Source organism: Necator americanus, chromosome V (genome assembly GCF_031761385.1).
Source record: "Necator americanus strain Aroian chromosome V, whole genome shotgun sequence".
NCBI classification, from domain to species: Eukaryota; Metazoa; Nematoda; class Chromadorea; order Rhabditida; family Ancylostomatidae; genus Necator; species Necator americanus.
Genome location: NC_087375.1, coordinates 9,232,895 through 9,251,934, shown reverse-complemented (window position 1 = coordinate 9,251,934; position 19,040 = coordinate 9,232,895). Strand labels below are relative to the sequence as shown.

General features: G+C 39.2%; 1 protein-coding gene across 5 annotated transcripts in view; it reads left to right on the top strand.

Moving 5' to 3' along the window:
* RB195_013363 (uncharacterized protein) overlaps nucleotides 1–19,040 on the top strand; it is a gene marked incomplete at both ends in the record, with an annotated part of 71,137 nt that overhangs the window by 7,419 nt on the left and 44,678 nt on the right. For 4 of the 5 annotated variants that reach the window (XM_064203136.1, XM_064203140.1, XM_064203138.1 and 1 more), the window contains 4 exons: nucleotides 14,688–14,779; nucleotides 16,221–16,350; nucleotides 16,925–17,035; nucleotides 17,154–17,270. In XM_064203136.1, the coding sequence (XP_064059017.1) occupies nucleotides 14,688–14,779; nucleotides 16,221–16,350; nucleotides 16,925–17,035; nucleotides 17,154–17,270 (450 nt within the window). Of the gene's footprint in view, nucleotides 1–1,090; nucleotides 1,109–14,687; nucleotides 14,780–16,220; nucleotides 16,351–16,924; nucleotides 17,036–17,153; nucleotides 17,271–19,040 lie in introns of those variants that run through there. The other variant, XM_064203137.1, reaches the window with a different exon arrangement.

Below are 19,040 nucleotides of genomic sequence, written 5' to 3'. Positions count from 1 at the left end.
AGGAGCAGCAAAGTCCTCTGTTTCTGCTGGCTCGTATACTTTAGCTTTCAGTACTTTCTAAACTCCATAATTTACGCTTCCTCCTCTGATTTTTTTCCTGTATCTTGAACCCAAGTAATATCTTACTTAATCTTTCTTTCGGTACGTTTAACTTAACTTTCCCTTTACAGTACTAATCTTATAATAATATTATTATTAACTTATATATTTGTTATATTTATTATTATTTATTCTATTCATTTTACACCCACATCTTCAGATGTCCAAGACGCCATTCAAAAACCCCTTTGTTTTTTTCCTAGAAGTTCTAAGCTATAGCTGTCTGCGGTAGCAACGTACGTAGCAACACACCCGTTCTAGTCCACTTCCCTGTTTTTCTTCGGTTAACACCTGAAAAATCACAACGAGCTCGGTCAGCTGACGCAGATTTGTTGCAAATTGACCTCCGCAAAAAAAAATACGCATGTCACTGTTACTATGTGCGTTCTTTTGTAGCGCACCGACACCTTACGTGGTCGTCGTCGTATCCGGTGGGTGCTCTCCCCGGATCGCACGCTCTCCTCCGCGATTCAACGTCAGCGTCTCTGCGTCGTCGGCGCTCTATCCGTTAGCGTGCAGCCGGCTGTCACCGTCCACCCGCGTAGAGTGTTGGCTGGCGCCGACTGACTGACTGACTGCTGCTGCTGCTGCTGCTGCGCGAGGGGTGTGTGCTGGTGGGGTGGTGGTGGTGGAGCTGCGCCCTCTAGTCATTGCCGCCGACAATTGGATCGTGCGTCTGTGTGCGTGTGTGTGCTTCGCCTTGTGCTGTGTGATTTTTGTCGTGACGTCAATTTCTCTGCTCTAATTCGAATCCGCTGCCCCACGGTCATCGCTGTTATTCGCACACACACACACACTCACATACATACATAGGATACACTGAAGCCGGCTATCTTCGTTCCTCTTCGCGGTTGTTGCTGATAATTCGAATGTTTGCCATCTACGGGTGTTATGCGCCCACTTGTTAACAACGCCCTTTAACCGCGCCCACTTTGATTTTATTCGTCATCCAAGCGATTCCAAGTGATCATCAAATGTGCTGCTTTTGACGATGGGTATACATGGGAATGTAAGTGATTTTTCTATTCAATTTTTTTTGTTCTTATCTTTTGCATCGTTTTTACTTCATCTCTGCATCATTCCCGAATTATTCTATTGCAACATCTCACCTCATAGACGTGGATAGCTCATTTTCTCATTTATTTCTGAACATCTGGTGATCCCTATCGACCGATATTTTTTCGTGAATTTTTCCACGGCACTGCCACAAATCTGTCCCTACACATAAACACGTTGCCCGTTCACTTACGAAACCATCCATTTCCATTCGCTCACAAAATGACGTTCATCACGACTTTCTAATTCGTACATAGAGCACTTTGAATATCTGATTAAAGACACACTGGGATACTGGAAATTTATCGATCGATTTCTTTCGGCTGATACGATATCTTTACGACAGTTTTGTATACATGAAAAGGTGCTGATAACATGGCCGAACAATGTCATCATTAGAGGTTTCAGCGTGTTTTTTTTCTGCTGAGGGTAACTTAGAGGATTATGAACACGTCCCAGTATACATATTGGAACCAGTTAGAGGTCTCGTAACGAAATATTGATGGTTTATTTTGATAGGTTCTCTGGGATTGCGTGGAAATAGTTTCTAGAGCAGCTCTGAAAGGATCAAAAGTACAGAAATATTAGCAATATCTGAATAGTCGTTAGTGAAGTGCAGACATGTTCAACAATCGAAGAAGTCTCTGCCCAGAACTCAACCTTACACTAAGGGTACTACATGGGGACCAGTTTTCACATTGCATGCGATACACGACTATCGTAACAAGAAAAGAAAAAATTGAGAGATTTGTTCTAAATTTAATTTATTCTGCTTAGAAAGGATTTTTTTAGGTGTGGTAGTTTGCTTTAAAAAAATTTCTGAAGAATTCTGATGGGAACTGCAAAACTGCTGAAAAGCGAAATTTCCTTCACGCTTGCTGGAGCTTTGTATGGTTTTTGCATAAGATCTATGCCTATGCCAGAAACAGCGGTTTTTTCTGGAAAAAGTTCTTTTTTTCGTCATATACCTTGAAACATGTTTGGATTCACTTTAATCTCTAAAGAGTAAAATAGGGTCCACATAAAATACAGAATTTTCTTGAATCAAATTTTCTTGAATGAATCATATCGGACTCACGGACTGTTCTTAAGAATTTCTGAAATTTCCCGAAATGGACCGAGAATTTTGTGGTCATTATGAAACTTCTATTCACTGTTTCATTGCTTTTTCCTTAAATAAGCAACTATTTCCGAAGGAGCATAGCTATTATTTTCTTTTTCATCATATATACAGATTTGGAAAAAAACACTGTGGAGTTCCTTAATTCTGTGACACTAAAGTTCGTGTTCGTTAAATTAGCGTCAAATAATCATTGAAATATCTACTGCATGAAACCTGCGCTAAAATTGCGTGAAAATTGCACAGTTCAGAATTCGGAAGCGTTTCTATGTATCGAAACTCCTCATCTTACTCCTCATAGTTCTTCCAGATTTCCAGAAATTTCCTCCCGTACTCTCCTTCTTCCCGCTTCCTTCCCGGTTTTCACAATCAGGATGTGAAATTTGATCCACACTTACCACTCCAGGTTGATTCAAGTGGCTATCGCTGGTTATTTGCATTATTCACGCATTTATATTGCAATTTTCGTGCATATATGATGCGTCGTGTTCTGATCAGCACACCTTGTTCGTAGACTTATACGAACGCACCATCGTTCCCTCCACGTTTCACTATTAGCCATCTTTTCTTCACAAACAATTGACACAAAGCGATGACATATTTCTCAAAATGAGGTCTACCACTTGTTTTTGTATTCGGACCGTGTAGACGTCGTCGTCGCGATCATAAGGTCTGTGTAGTTGCGTACTTGAAAATACCTTTAGTCGCAGCTACTCTTTTTTTTGTTTTCGAAGTCGACAAAAGAAAAATCATCGCTGAAGCCGATTTAGGGAATGGGCACATACATGAATTATGGATAAGCATATCCGCGCTGCAAGCGCTAGTAGTTGACATTGACGACGAAAGATTCTAGACGATAGGAGATCCGGGTACGAACGAAAGACAATAACGTCCTTGAAAGCATGCAAATTGTTAGGCTGAAAACGATAACTCAGAGTAGAGTTTGTTTCGTACGCAATTACGTAGCTGTTATTGCTCGGAACTGCTCGTGCCGAAACAGACCGGTTCTGGTTGCGTTTCCTTGCGTGTGTGTTACGTAGGCGAGCGTGTGCGAACAGTCAAAAATAGCTCGCGTTCGTTCTTACGTAATTGAGTAACGCACTACATGTAAATGGATTTTCGAAAGATCATTGTAAACTAAGAGATTGCGGAGTGGAAAAGAAACGAGGATGACGATGAACAACGGGATTTTTCCCGTAAATTACTATGTACATGTGTCCTACATGAAATTTATGACGACAAAGTCGTCCTTAACAACGTAACGTAAGAAATCCTTCACTACTCTACGTAATGTTCATAGATTATAGCGCGCTATTTAATGGGATTTATGTAGACGACGTAACGTTAGTTAGCGTAAGCGTTCTATCCGGAACATTCGAAACCCGTACAGCGATCGCAAACAATCGTTGCTAGTCGCATGCCGTCCGCAATGTTGGCTGAGTTTGCTGGATCTATTCAATTTTTGAGTTTGACTAGAAATACGAATGGCTAGTTGGTGGCGATCGGCGAAGAGGCGACGATGGAGGAGTGGGAAGAATGAGGAGGAGAGCTTGAAGTGGGAAGCATGAACGGGCTAAGGAGCTCGTGCTTCAGGAAAGCAAAGCGTCAGAGGAAGAGTTCTTTTCTGTTGACTAAGTATCATTTAAAAGATGAAATTATTATTTATTTTTAAAAAATGGAAATAGTTTGAGATGCTAAAAACTTGGGACTTTAGAATTTTTAAAAGAAAACAAGGATAAAACATGCAACGAAATAAAAGTAGAAATAAAAATAAATAGAATAAATAGAAATAAATAGAAACTTTTCTTTTCTCTACTCATCTCAAAGGTTAGCGAACCTGTAGTGCCCCTCAATGTTATCACCACCACTCTAAGGCTTTAGATTTATGGGCTTAGGATCGAGATCCGAATAATCCCGTTCCTCGCTGCTGGTTACCATAGAACCAGTGCTTGAAACGCTGCTTAGAAACTTTTTAAGTGGATCTAAGAGAATTCAGGCGGCTAAGATGCGGAAAACTGCAATTTTTGAAATTGAATTTGTGCAAAGAAACGATGCCTCGATAGATTGTGCTGGAAAATATCACTTGTTCAACTTTTCTTGTTGTCTTTTCTTCTTTTTTTTTCTTTTCCTACTAAGAGATGCAAATTTTCTCACAAATACTAATTATTACCATATAATAAAGGTAATAACAATTTAGTAATCAATATAGGATGAAGTTACTAGTTCACACGTTCCTTTATTGTAATCCATTTCGATTCTTGTCTGTTCTAAACGGTTATTGATTGTTTACGAATCATTTTCTTCCAGTTCAACAGGTTTCCTAGGAAATTTTGCGCCTTTCAAATTTCTGATGTCTTTTTTAATGCACAAAAATTCTTTATAATCGATTTATTGCGAATAAAACCACTGTGGTGAACTTTTGCAGCTATAGATTTTCAACGGCCTATGATCATAGCTGGATTTCCCAGTCAACAATGCATCCACGTGGTGACGTTGCCGTCTATATGGCTGCTGTTCTCTTACTTTGCACTCTTTTTCTTCGTTTCCGTCGCTATTTTTGCTTTTTTTTGTTTTTTTTTCGGGATTCGGAGAGTGTGCTTATCTTTACGATGACCTACAAAAAAAAGTTCCCTAAGAAAATTGATGCGTAACAATATCATCTGTTGAAAATTGTGGATACCATGTGACGGAGGCATTTTTGCGAACCGAAAAGTCTCTGGAATTTTTACAAATGTATTTTTTTTCTAAATTTGATCAAAATGACAAGAAATTTAAGCTGATGGATGTGGTAGGCTGTTCTTTCTTGACACAAGCTAGACTATCGTTTTATTTATTTTATTGATTTTTGATGAACTGTACAAAATGTTCTGTTTTGTGCGAAGAAAATAGCATTTTTTAATACGCAAATATCTCTCCTATCTTGATTTCACTGTTTTTATAGAAAGGTGATTTTTACTCGCCCTTTATCTCCAAGAGATTTAATTTATTGTTTACTCTTCTTATATTTATTTTTTTTGTCTTTTACCGTACAATTACTACAGTCCATATTGTGTTTTTGTTTTTTTCTAAAGATTTACGAGTTTTGGCTAGGGTTGAAGGTGCATTTCTAACAACTAACACCTCTAATTTTTAACTTTATGCGTTCAGATTACCACATTTTCATAATCCCTAACTTAGCGGGAGTACCGCAGTAGTATAGAAGCTTGAAGCACTTGTAGTTTCAACTGAATGGCCGAACACGTCGTACGAACGACAACCGAGGCGTCTGAACGGTGAAACGAACGTAAACCTCCTCCGCTGCTTGCTGCTACATTCATCCTGCCGGTTCCATGAATTTGTTCACCTGTGTGAATTTTCTAAAGCGATTTCTTTTGTGGAATTTTCTTCCATGCTTTTTTATCCTCGCGAACATCCATAATGCTCACTTTCTTCGGCTTAATTCTGTTTGAGAAACGTCTTAATCAATCTGGATGCCTGCGCGTGTGCCTGTGGTGTACCAGTTTTCCAAGTCCAGTTATCTTACACTCACGTGTCTCAGTGTTAGCGAAGCTGATTGAAAGGGAATTGACTAAAAGAAAAAATGACCTAAACGATATATTCCTCTAATGAAATACTGGTTTTGTATTTGGTGATCCGATTAGATTCCTAACGTTTTTTCTTATCATTCCTTAGGTTCCCGCTTAACAAAACCGGACAGCGAAATGTTTTGAGATTTCTTCAGTGACGAACATCTTCGGGCTTTCTTTGATTGTCGTTCTTTTTATGATGTTCTGTGTGTGTGTGTCTGGAAGACAAGGGAAGCTTTGTTAAAAATCAGCGAACATAACAGCCACGATGATGTGTGAGGTTAAGGAATTTCAAGACTAAGGACTGGTTCGTTCGATGAAGTTTCACCGCTAGACTCATCCATTTGGGATGTTTACCTTTCCACCGAGGACAGTTTAGTCGAAATCGTTGTTGAACTTAGGGATGATCTGATGTGATCAGCTGATCTGCAACAATCCTCGTTGTTTTTCGATCGTTTCTGGAGAGATTTATCCTTCGGAGTTTCAATTCAGAATGAATGAATTACTTTGTTCGTTCAATGATGGTTCAAGTGCATCCTCGGCTGTTCCCGTTGACCTTAAATACTAGTTATTGATCTGAATCCTAGGATTTCCAAAAATTTACACGATGTACATTAGAAATACCGATCTGTGTTCAATGTGATTCCAGAGATTTTTCGGTTGTTTATTGCCGTAAACTGGGAAATCAACACCACCTGCGACAGGTTATCATATTTCGGTTCTCGATCGACCCACGTCAGCCGAAAGAGCGCTGAGCGCCACTGTTTTTTTTTCGCAGTGGTCCACTCAGCCCCTTAGGAGGAGGCGTGAATGGGGGGATCTTGAAGGTGTCAGTAGGTGTCTCGAAAAGAAAAAGAATATTCTTACGTTTAATACGACTTGAAATAAAGCGACATGAGTTATGAAAAAGTTATTTTTTCCTCGAAGTGCCCATAAGTTGTTTGGATTAGTTTGTTGAGTTGTTTACGGACAACAACGCAGCGCTCTCCGTCATCCAATTCCTGTACATATCCACAAACTTGAAGTGCAACAGAAGCGGAGTTCAGCTGCACTACCCTCACAAATATCGTTTAAATCCCGAATCGAAGCATTCCACGTGTGGAAGCAACCAAATCGGATAAAGTGCGGCCGTGTTGAAGTGGATTATTGGACATGGTATCGAATTGTGATTATTCCCATCGGCTTACTGTCGATCCAACGTGGTTCCGCCGTCGACGCTATCAAAATTTCCAATTTTGTGCGAAAAATTTCGGCTGTTTACATACAAATATCTCTCCTATCCTGATTTCTTTTGTTCTATAAGTGAGATGATTTCCAGGATTCTCACTCAAGCGAGAACTGATCCCCATAAAGACATTGTCTATGGCGGTAGCTACATACATAGTTATAGTGTTTGTGGTGCCCAAAAATAGCTTATTTTTCATTTTTTGCTTCTCTTCTCACAATTCTGGGTCTTCTCACAATTCTATGACAATATTGTTATATTTATGGAAAATATCGTAGTTCATGGATGTAATAAAATGAAAATGAAATTCAATAGATTGCTAATCGAAAAGAAGTGTCCCGATTTGTTACTGATTTAAGAGTTTTTTTTTGGGATCATAGGGTAGAAACTGCTGGGAAATTTTCGAATGGTTAAAGGTATAGTTTTTTTTTTTTTAAATCTAATCCTTTTCTTTTGTACGGTAACGTGTAACGGTTTTCTAAAACATGCTGAAGCCATTCTTTCGCTTCCTCAATATCATTATTTTATTTTTTTTTTTTTGGAAAAACCTCGAATGTTTTCGTTTTTCTCTGAATTACACCCGATATCGTTGTAGTTGTGTGGTGTCTTAGAAGTATACATACAAACGCATACATCATCTCCTCTATGGTACTGTAGATGTTCCTTGAGGAGTGAGTGAAGTGTCGGTTTTTTTGTATCGGAGCGTCATGTCAAAACTACACTTCATGGAATTAACTAGAACACTTCACGGCTGGTTTCTCCTTGTCACAGACCGTTTCGTAACTGGTTCAAAAATCTATCGATTACTATTCGTCGTTTTGTGCGAAGGTGGTGTGGAAAAATTAAACAAAACCTATTATGAAACATTTACTACATGAGAAAAGAAAAACTGCTAGTAGTAAGTCTGACATCAATAAATATCCCATATGCCGGATGTGTACGTGAAAGTACAGTCGATCCTGATAAGATCTTGGTTGGTCTCGGCGCGGAATCGGAGTGTAATGCTGACCGTTTGCATTATGCACATGCGAATGAGCGCAGGTCGTTGACGTTCACGTCGTCGCCGCCGTCGCCACCGTCGCCGCCGCCGACGACGCACTATTCGACAATGGAAATTTTACGTATGAAAAGGGGATTCATGTCTCGCAGGGAATTGAAAAGAAGCAGCATGCTTTGACGCGGCGCTAATAGCGAACGTATCGAGGTGAATCATGATTTGCATAACAGTGATGAACGTCTTTTCACTGATACCAAATATTTGCTGTGCGTGAATGTTACACCACGACAGAAAGACGACAATTTTATGGTGAGGAGAAGAAGAGAACGGAGGTAGGGGTTACTGGACTCGAAATGTGGGCAAAACTTTTCTTTTTACCAGTTATTTTTGTCAAAGGAAAGAAAAGGAAAAGAAGAAGAAAGAGAGGAGGAATCTAGAAGAAGTAGAGAAGGGAGTAAGAAAAAGTCTGAAATGGAGCACTTTTTTCTTCCTCCGGAAGAAGTCCACTTGAATTTCTATTGATTAATTGTTGGTTTTTTCTATTTGTTTTTTGTTTATTTATCTGTTTTTCGATCCCTCTATACTAGGTTTGGTGTTCGTGCTTGTTTTTCTTTTTTTCTGTTTTTTCTTACGTTACGTTAATTTTTTCTTTCAATTTTTATTTTTGTTTTCCGAGTGACTAAGTGTATTTTTCTAAATTTTTATTTTCTTCTGTAAAGAATTTGATTTGAGATAAGCGTCATTTATGGGAAAAAACAGCTGACGATAGTGATTTCTTTTGACGACGTTAGAAATTCAAGGAAACGACGGTAAAACTGTTCCCAGAAATGTGTTAGTCCAATCCAGGACAACAGGTCAAATGCAAAAATTGGAGATAAGTGTCCGTTTTTTGTTCGTCCACGCAAAAGATTTTATTCGGATCTGTTATGGGAGCTATTCTTATGAAATTTAGGTCACCGTAGACCTAAATGGTAATCATGTTAATTCGACCTTTAATTCAATAGGTCCTAAACGGAGGTTACGATCTTTTATGAAACGATAACTGCACACACACGTTACCTTGGTCATTATATCGACTGGATTTTTTTTCCACTGGGTCTCAGTCAAGGATTTCTGTAAAAATTACAGTGGACTTTAACGGCTATTAGTGGATCTAGGTAACGGTGCCTATTTTTTTGTACTTCCGAGAGTTTTTTAGGTTACCGTTCTAATTTCCTTCTAATGTTTCTTATTTAGCATTTCATTTTTTGTCTTTATCTGACCAAACATTCCAAAACTCCTAGATCTTGCAAACAAATTTCAGTTTCTTCAGAAAAAAGGAATCTTTTTCTGTAATTGGCTCAGAAAAAAAAGTAAAGATGTTGTTGCAAGAACTTGTCCGACTCTCATACGCTTTTCCTTTTTTTCTCCTTAATCCGTAAGCACACATGCACTGATTCACGTCTTGAATTTGTCACTTTGTGGATTTAGTGCTCAGAAGTGCTTTGCTAAAATCACCGTCACTTTTTTTTTCTGTGAAGGAGGTTGCGATCATGAGGTTGTGATCAAGAGCCTTCCATCCTGCCCCTTCTTTCCTCCCTTCCTCCTTCCCGCGTACACCATCGGCTTTTTAGTTCCCAAGTGGTTTGCCGACTGAAGCGCATGTTGTTCTTAGTGATCATGAACCACCTGTCAAAAAGATGTCAGTGGAAGCGAGGCAGGGAACCATCAGTGGGATTAAGGAAGCGAAAATAGCAAATCTAAGCAGTTTTTTTCCTTTTGAAATTAAAAAATCAAGAAAAAAAAAACGAAACTGGCCTCGAGCGGACTTTTTTTTTCTAGAAACCCATGAGTAAACTTGCGAAGAAGTGTTCTTTATTCGATTTTTCTTCCGATATTTGATGCTCGGCTCCGATCTTGAAAAAGTATTAAGCGATGTCGGCGTGCGAGCGATTTTTTCTCTCGGTGCTAATCTGACTCGAATCGAGGCGCCACACGGGTGTCGTTGGATTGTTTATAGCGCTGCTAATATTAGTGGCAAGAAACTGAAGGATCGTAGAACCTATGTGGCGGAATTTGAGAAAAAAAATCCTCATGAATTGAGGAGGTTTCAAGTTGATTTTTCGAATTCGTCGAATTCCGAATCGCTGCCGCTCGCGCTCCGCTTCTCTCTCGCGGATCCACGACAATTTCTCGAACAGTCTCGTGTTTGACCGCTTCAAAGAATAAACGAAGACCACCGTTGATGCACTCTCAAGTAGATGAATATTTGAGGATCGCTTACAACGTGTTTTATTTGTTCAGGCGGACAACTCGTCCTCTCATGTGAATGCGCGCCTTGGAATTTCTAGAACGTGCGATCGGGCGGCGCCTTTTAAAATACATCTCAGCACGATTAGATGATTGCCTCAATTATATGATGCTAAAGAATTCTTTTTTTTTCTGGCTTCGAGAATGTTCTCGATGAGAAAATTAATGGAAACAAGTGCTTCTGGGACAAAAGAGAGAACTTTTCAGAAGTTCTTCGTTGAACACATTCCTACGTTTTATGTGTAGAAGTACCAAGTCTGGAACCGGGTCTGGAAATTGAAGGAATACAAATTCTAATACAATAACTGAACTGAAATTTCTTGAAAATCGTGTTTATTATTTTTGCGCTGTTATCATAGATCATTTAATGATCGTTTTCCGAATAATCTTAAAAATATGCCTGCAAAAATTCTGTTAAAGGGTTTTTGTATGATTTTGTGATGGTTTTGTTTTAACACTTATGAGATCATGTCAATTTTTGAATCTAATTATTTTTTTTAATTTTATTGTTTTTATTTAACGATATGGTAGCCATGTTACACGGCGTCAGTGCTCTGATTCCTTAAATTTTACTGAAGGCTACATCCTGAACTATGTAACGGTGTAGACATAATTACTTGAACTAGAGTGAACCAAGAAGAGAATTTTTCGCGCGCCATTCAGAAATCCGAGTGGACAGCTGTTTTCTTGTTGGGTTTTTAGGAACAAACTTATTCCATCCACAATTAGAAGTAATTTCTATAATTTAGAGGTATTTCCCGTCAAAATTACATGCTTTTACAACATTTTTTCCTGGAAGAAAAACTATTCGTGAATCCATGTTTTCGCTCTTATTCTAAGACACTCTAAACTTGTTTCGTAATGAGAAATTAGCTGCCTGTGTAATGCTCCTTCAACTTCTTTCTTTTTCGTTCCCATTTTGACTTTTTCCCTCATTTTGTCCTCAGTTCCCATAGTACTGCTATGGAAGAAGTGAAGTATGTATGTACCATGTGGAAAGAGAGTATTTTTCCCGGGAAATGTATAGTAAAGAAACTTTAAACCAGTTGTATTGAAGTGCCTCCCCTCTCCTTTTGTCCTGTTTTTCATATGGGGAACTATGGTGACACAACCTATGTGTACTTGTTCCATTGTTCGTGCTAACAATGTATTCCCTTACGGGCGATGGTGTCATGTTTCCGTGTACGGTAGATGTAAAACTTTCCGCAGGCATCAATTACATGTTCCCCGCTTGAAATGAGATAGAAAATTGTAAGGAGAACGGGAGAACGAAATGGAGGAATTGCCTAGAATTGATGAATTTGAACCCGTCAATTTAATGTAGTGGAAAAAAGGTCATAGAAGATGCAGCGGTATGGGAATTCTATCCATAAGAGAGAACGAACTGGTTGATTGCCTTCATAGAAATAATTCGAGTACATCGTGGGCAGATATATGGTTGTAATTTTGCATTTTTATAGCTCACTGGTTGATTAATGAATATTAAACTAGAATAGACGAATAAAAATGCGAATGAGATGCTAGCAATTATTTTCGGGAAAGAAAAATATCAGATTTTAAGGTCCATATGTTCGGAAGAGCTTTTTTTAATAGATAATCTGCCATATGTTCGAGGAGAAATTTAAGAAAAATCTCAATTTTGACATTCCAAATTTCCATCATTTTGAAGTTTCGAAACCTTCCATTTTGGAAAAATAAAATTCTATTGTTTTGAACAGCTTTTTGTTCTCTTGCCCTTTTTGTTTTTGTTTTTGGGGAATTATTTTCTCCTCCATTGCTTCGCTTATCTACCATGAGAAATCCTCTACGGTTAGCTTTAGGTGGATGAGATTATGGATGAGAGAGGTTTTTTTCTAAAATAAGTGAGACTGTGTTTAAAAAAATGCTGTAAATTTTCTAGTCACCAGGGGCTGTATTTTTAAAAGGACAATTTTCTGTGAATTCCTGACTATCCTTCAACTTCAGAGCGTTTAAACTTCAAGTTAGCTCTATTGTTTCAATACGTCTCGGATTTTCTAAGTAGCAATTATTTCTACGGCATATGCTCATTTAGACCGAGTTCCTCTCTTTCTCTATCTTTTTCTCTTATTCTTTTTGTTTTCATCTCTTTTTAGTCTCTCCATTTTTCAAAATTTTCTATTTCACTGCTCAACTCAGTTACACCTCACACCTCAGTATCGCTATAGTACGAGAAAAAAAAATCCATTACATCTCAGCTATATTCAAGATTTTGATTTGATGGAAATAAGGAACCTGCTGTATTGCTGATCGGAGACGTCACGGCGATTCCATCAAAATGCAAAGAGGTCGTCTTAGCCTCCGACGACGGCGACGACGACGATCGCGGTGCTGAGGCTAGTTTTAGGGGAGCGGGCTTATGAATCAATCGTTTGTGCCGCATAATCGGGACTGTCAATAGCACGCAGATCAGTCGGAGTCAATGTCGGATCACGTCCGTTACCATCGCAATGGGACCCTCCGTGAATAAGTCTTTGTTATGATGAAAAAAGCCAAAGGCTAATCGATGGACAGAAAACTGTTCCATAGACAACTTGGATGTAGAATGAGGAAGACATTTTCGTAGCGTTAGCAGCGATCGGCCTTTTCTAGAGATCCCAGCTAGAGATAACTGCTTGGAACGAACGAATACGCGATTTTACATTCGTCCATCGCTACATAGTGAGACAGCGCCGAAATTAGCTCTCGTAAATCTACCGTACCATAGTCTACCGCGCATTACTCCATTTACTTTTACGTACATTTCACATTCTACGAATTGCTTACGATACGAAGAAACCGGTGCTATTTCTTCTGTATAATGGGTCGTTCTAAGGTGCCTGTGCATAGGCGACACATCAAACAATTGCATAAAACTCGTACGAGCACATATCATGCCGTGATGTTGCAAAAAGTACCGCCCTTCCATGTCAGCTGCTACGGGTCCCACCCCCACCACTACCACCGCATCCGACGCCCACTATTCAAACAAGCGATTGATACGTTTTAAAGGACGAGTTTTCGATATGCAGATGTGATGCAGCCGGCGGAGAATTCGAGCGTGTAATCGTTCGAGGGATTGGATGAGCGCATCAAGAAGCGCGCAAGCCCTACGACGACTTCGCTTTCCTGCTCAACGTTTAGTTGCGCGCTGGTCTCGCAGAAAGACTGGTTGTCTTACAAAAGCCACCATCGCTGTTAGACTACGCTCACGGATTTTTCGAAAGTGATCGATGAAAAACTCACTTTTGATGTGATATGCCGCTATGAAAAGTAAACTTGTGGCGAAGTTTTTAGCCGTTCGAGAACTAGTCGTGTTATCTGCGCTCTGCTTTTCTTCACATTCTAGTCTGTTTTGTGGACCAGTTTTCGCTGAGCCATGTGTCACAATTCAATCAGATTTGTTTACTTATCCTTTTCATTCGTAATTAATCTTTTTTCCTTATTGTTAATTCTATACGTGGGCGTATATTTACCTCAGGATACTAATATTTTCTATTTTCTATTTTCCTCTTCTGGAATACACAACAGTATCAACATCATGCGCGTGATCCATCCAATCTACACTATTTTGTGTCAGGAACAGGAACTGTTTCAAATTATTTACTCATTGATTGTTTAGAATTAAAATGTTCCAAACAAATTGTGGTAATTAATGAAATAATAAATAATAATAATACTTGATTGTATTAAATTAATAATAATAATCAATTGTAATGATAGTTTTTACAATAAATAAAAAATAATGGTTCTAATCAAAGCAATAATTCTGAGCAGAGAAAAATGTGCAAAATTTGTCAATCCGTGCGTAAATTCCTAACAAACTCCGGCCCATTGGTGGGAAACGCGTTGACTTTGAAATTTTCTAAACAATGTACGTGAAATAATGTCCTTGGATAGAAATGGACTGTGAGGATGTCCTTTCAGAAAAAAAAATTATCAAAAGTTTGTTATGATACAAAAAATAGGCTAGAGGAGGAGCGTCGTAGTGTAGAAAATAAGCATGAACACTTGAGCCTACGTCTCCACGGACTACCGCGTTGCGTGTTCGATTGGAGCGCGGCAGTGTACAGAAGTAGTATGGGTCAGCCAAAAAAACTGTGCCAGTTGCCGAGAACAAAGAACTTTCTTTCGCGCTCCCGAGGTCGCCTAGGATGTAAATAAAAGTCGCAAAAAACTACGAAAAATTTATTTATGCAATGCAATGAATAGTATCTGTTACGGGTGTCTCATATTGTTTATACTTCCCATATTTAACATTTTCTTGCTGTATTTTTTTCTGTGTCTACACTTTACTTACAACTAAAATACAAAACTAAGAATGTTTTTTTTTTTCAGGTTAAACTGGAAGCGGCATTTGGACGAACTGCGGTAGGACCGAATTCGCTAGCCGTCAACGAGCGAACGGGGCGAATTGCCTATGTGGCTGGGTATGACGGTCTTTTTTTTTTCTTTGCAGTCTTTATTCATGTTTGTTTATTTGTCAAGTTTCACGAAAGTTTTTACGAAACTTGCTGGCACTTCTCTTTCTTCATTCTTATTTGTTCTTTCTTCCTCCTTTTTTTTTCGTCTTCTTGGTTTTATCCACTGGAGGGCGCCGCGTTATTTGGCGGCACCCATTACCGCAAACTATGAAGCGATGTCGTATTTGCACTATGATAGCGCTAAGACTGACAACCCGCTTCTCACCGGATCCATAGACAAACAATGACCTGTTATCGTTAGCTTTCCTACGGCTTCGGTCGGTCACTCAATGGAAACGCAAACAGACGAGTGATTTTACAGTGAGGGACTGTCAGCTGACAAAGTATGAAAGCGTTTAGTGGGAACTTTAAAGGCATCACCCCACGAATCTGAGGTGGTACGGATTTCAGGTGGAGTATTCGTATACGGGATAGTAAATTATGGAGAGGGGGGTGATTCCGTCCATCTATTCGTAATTGAAGTAAAAAACGGCCCGGAAGATACGGCCTCGAGCGTCCCGGCGCGCTATTTTCTACAACGAGTTCGACTGGAGCGCGTCAGCCTTGTGCACCGCCGCATTTTTAGGTCCGTTTTCTACGGCAATTAAGAAGAAATGGACGGAATCACCCCCCTCTCCCTAACCTACGATCCCGTTAACGAATACTCCACCTGAAATCCGTACCACCTCAGATTCGTGGGGTGATGCCTTTAAAGTGGGCTGAGATTTTTTTCGCTGCGCTTTCCACGACCGAAAGTACTTCCTTAGCGCCAAAAATTATGCGCAGTGCCATTCGCAATCGCTATGGTGGCCTGTGCTCGCTTATCAACCTTAATAAGTGATCGAGAATGGCTGATCAGTTGTATAAATAGTGTTTATGACACGCACTGATAAGAAGAAGTCAATAAGATGCTAGAAGACTTATTCCTATGCTCATAATATGCTGAGGGACGATGACAGAGAAAGGGACATGTTTTATTATTTTCGTATTGTTTTGAACTATTTACTTGCTGTTCGATAGTAATTTTATAGTAATAGTTCAAAATAATACGAAAGTATTTGCTGGCACCAATTCGTCCAATCGCAAATGTCCTAAAGATAGATCTCGCGGAGAAAACATCTGATTGGTGGATTTTATGCAACCACTATTATCGACCTGTTGGTGTTGAAAAGTTGTAAATGATAGCTAAGAGAGTAGGAAAAGACTATTCTAATTATTTAACCTTGCCATTAACCAAAAATACCGTTTTCCATGAGAAAGACGTAGATGAGGATTCAAGTAAGTCACAGTTAGGACCCATCAGCGCCCTAATTATGACGCTAAGCCACAAATTTTCATCCTTTTTGCAAATTTCACTTGTTTTCACTAATCTGTTAGCATTATGGGAATTTTGAAGAGCAAATTTTAGAGCAACTGTTGTATTGACATCGTTTGACGGGTCACGACAATCTGGTGAAGGACATGTGGTCGGTGCTGCTCGACATCCATTCACATGCCTTGCGTTCAGTCCTTGCGGACGCTATATAGCGACAGGAGAAGTACGTTTTGAGAGTTGTTTCGGTTTTCTTTGATGATTCTCTTTTTCTCTTTTTTTTCGTACATGTTGTCAAAATTTGTTGATTTTGAAGAATCGGACATATTATTTTTCTAACTTTATGGATTGGGTTACATAAAACTTCCTTGCGTTTTGTTGAATGCTCCGTCGAATTTTATTGTTTTGCTTACATCATTTGAGTTTCTATATCGTATTTTGTATCATTTGTTTATTATTATTTAAATTGGTTTATTATTTCTATTTTTTATTATATGTCATATACTGTGCGCACACTTTCCCAAGGACTCATGTCTGCCCAGGTGACCGCAGCGCGTCCGCGCACGTACTTTCTCCTTCCACTTTCTATCGAGGGCGCAGCTTAGCCGTTCGGATAAACATAAGTCGCCTCTCATATATGGTACCTTTAGTTGGGCCTGTGTCGAAAGAATTTCAGTCATTATACTGTGATAATCCGCTTTTCCAGAATTTCATCATAAATGCACTGCAACAATTTAAAATCTATGGATTAGTAATTGACGGATTAAAGTTTTGTCTTCTTTTCATTGATTTCTTTTTAGTCGGGCAATCAACCACACGTTCGTGTATGGGAATTACGAGATGATGCAGGGAATTTCACAGGGCAATCGTATCGCAGTTTCCCCTATCATACATTCTCAATAGTTGCTGTAGTAAGTTGATTTTTTCTTCTTCTTTTTCTCTCTTTTTTTCTTCTTTCTTTTTTCTTTCTTTCTCTCTATTATTCTTCCTCACTGCAGTGTGGTTTTCTTCCATAAATGAATTCTTCAGCGCTTTGTGCCCGGAACAAATCTTCTCGTATCAGTCGGTTGCCTTCACGATGGTACGATTTGTGTATGGGACTGGAGAAGTGGTGCGAAGCTATCGACGGGAAAAGTCACTGCTGTGGTGAGTTTCTTGTTTTCCTGCATTTTTCTACGGATTGTTTCTCAGCGATTTGATATTGATGTTTACACGGTTCCCCCTCATTGTTCACAGTAGTTGTTTGTTTTGAACCGTTTGTTCTCCTTGTTATTGTTCAATGTTGTTGTTATTTTTAATGACGTATCAATCCGCAGCGGTTAATGTCGCTACCAAATATTTTCTATTGGCTGAGGGATTAGCATGATACTTTGTATGTGGGGGTGGGGGATTTTAAACAGCAATGTCACAATCTCAGGGTAAAATATAGTTGTGGAGGGGGAATCAGCACTGCTCTAATCAAACTGTACTTTAGAGCGCTAGAAACGTCATTAAAGCACAATTACCGTTCTTAAATGGTTCACCCATTTGAGAAGCATTTGAGAAAGCGATAGATCATCATTCGGCAGTTTATCGACACTAGAAGCGAGTAGCTACAATTTAGGTCCTAAAACCTAAGCAATAGTCTTAGAGAATCCAGGACATGTAGGCAGAAACGGGATAAATATGGTTGGGGGAGGAATGGGCACTCACTGGCGCCCTTATTTCTCGATGTAAATGATCAAATCAGATCAGAGCCCTAAGAATACGCATTAGTCTTAGAGGTTATATGACATGTAAACTGAAGTTACTAAGAGAAAGAAATAAGTTAGAGGCTCGGGAAAGAAGGACGCCCCTGAGTTGCCCCTCGCCCCCTTCCAACTACATTTTTCCCGGCGAAAACTACTAGGAGAAAAAAGTAGGATAGAACTTTAACTACCAACGCTTTAACTTTTTCAAACTCCTAAAACAGGCTTACTGGAAGTGAATAACTAAGTCACATTCTTTGAACAAAAAAAAAACCGAAAATCATCTGAGAGATGATTTTCCCGCTATCCGCGTTTGACAGTTGAGAACGGTCTTTGTGGTCTGAGGACGTTTTTTTCCGCTCTAAAGTACAGTTCGATTAGAGCAGTGTTTAGTGGCCCCCAACTACATTTTACCGGTCTAAAACTACAACTAGACATACGAAAATACAAGTGAAAACCCAGAAATTGCAGAAAATTTCTCTAGTATTTTAATGGTTTCGAATACCATTCGAGTAAAAGAGTTCCGTGTTTTTGCTATTTTTCAATGTTAACCTTGGAATCCGTGCAGGTAGTAACCTCTGAATGCGCAGTCGAGACAATCTAAAGTCTCGTACAATTCGGTAAGAGGTTGTGCTTGGTGTGGGACCTTCGATAGCTCCAATCGGACTGTAGCAATGAGTGAAGGTCCCAACGCACCATTTCCAACACGACCACCTACGTAGTTTCATCAGGCTTCAGTTCGTTTTGATATCTTTAGGTTTCTTTAGGTTGCTTCAATTGATTTATGCGTTATCGATATGATTGATCATTTAAGGGTCGAAGATCAGTTTTGCGCTGATCTAAGGGCCGAAGATCAAATTCCAATAGTTATAACTCATTGATTATCCCCGTTCCTCTTCTGCCACACAAATGAGTAAATAAATGATGGAATATTTAGATCTAAGAGCAAACAAATCACTTAGTACAGCCGTCTGAGAACAAATTTGTGCAATCAAGAAAAAAATTACAGAAAAAAAATTGTGCAAGAAAAAAGAGTGAAGATGTTGACAGGGAGTTGGGGGTCGGGAAAGACCGTATGTGTAGGAATTTCCGTCTACTACACTACGCCCGAGGAGCGGATTGATTATGTTGTGTAGGAGCGACATAACTCTCTTTTTTCTGTCACCTTCCAAATGATGTTTATTGATTA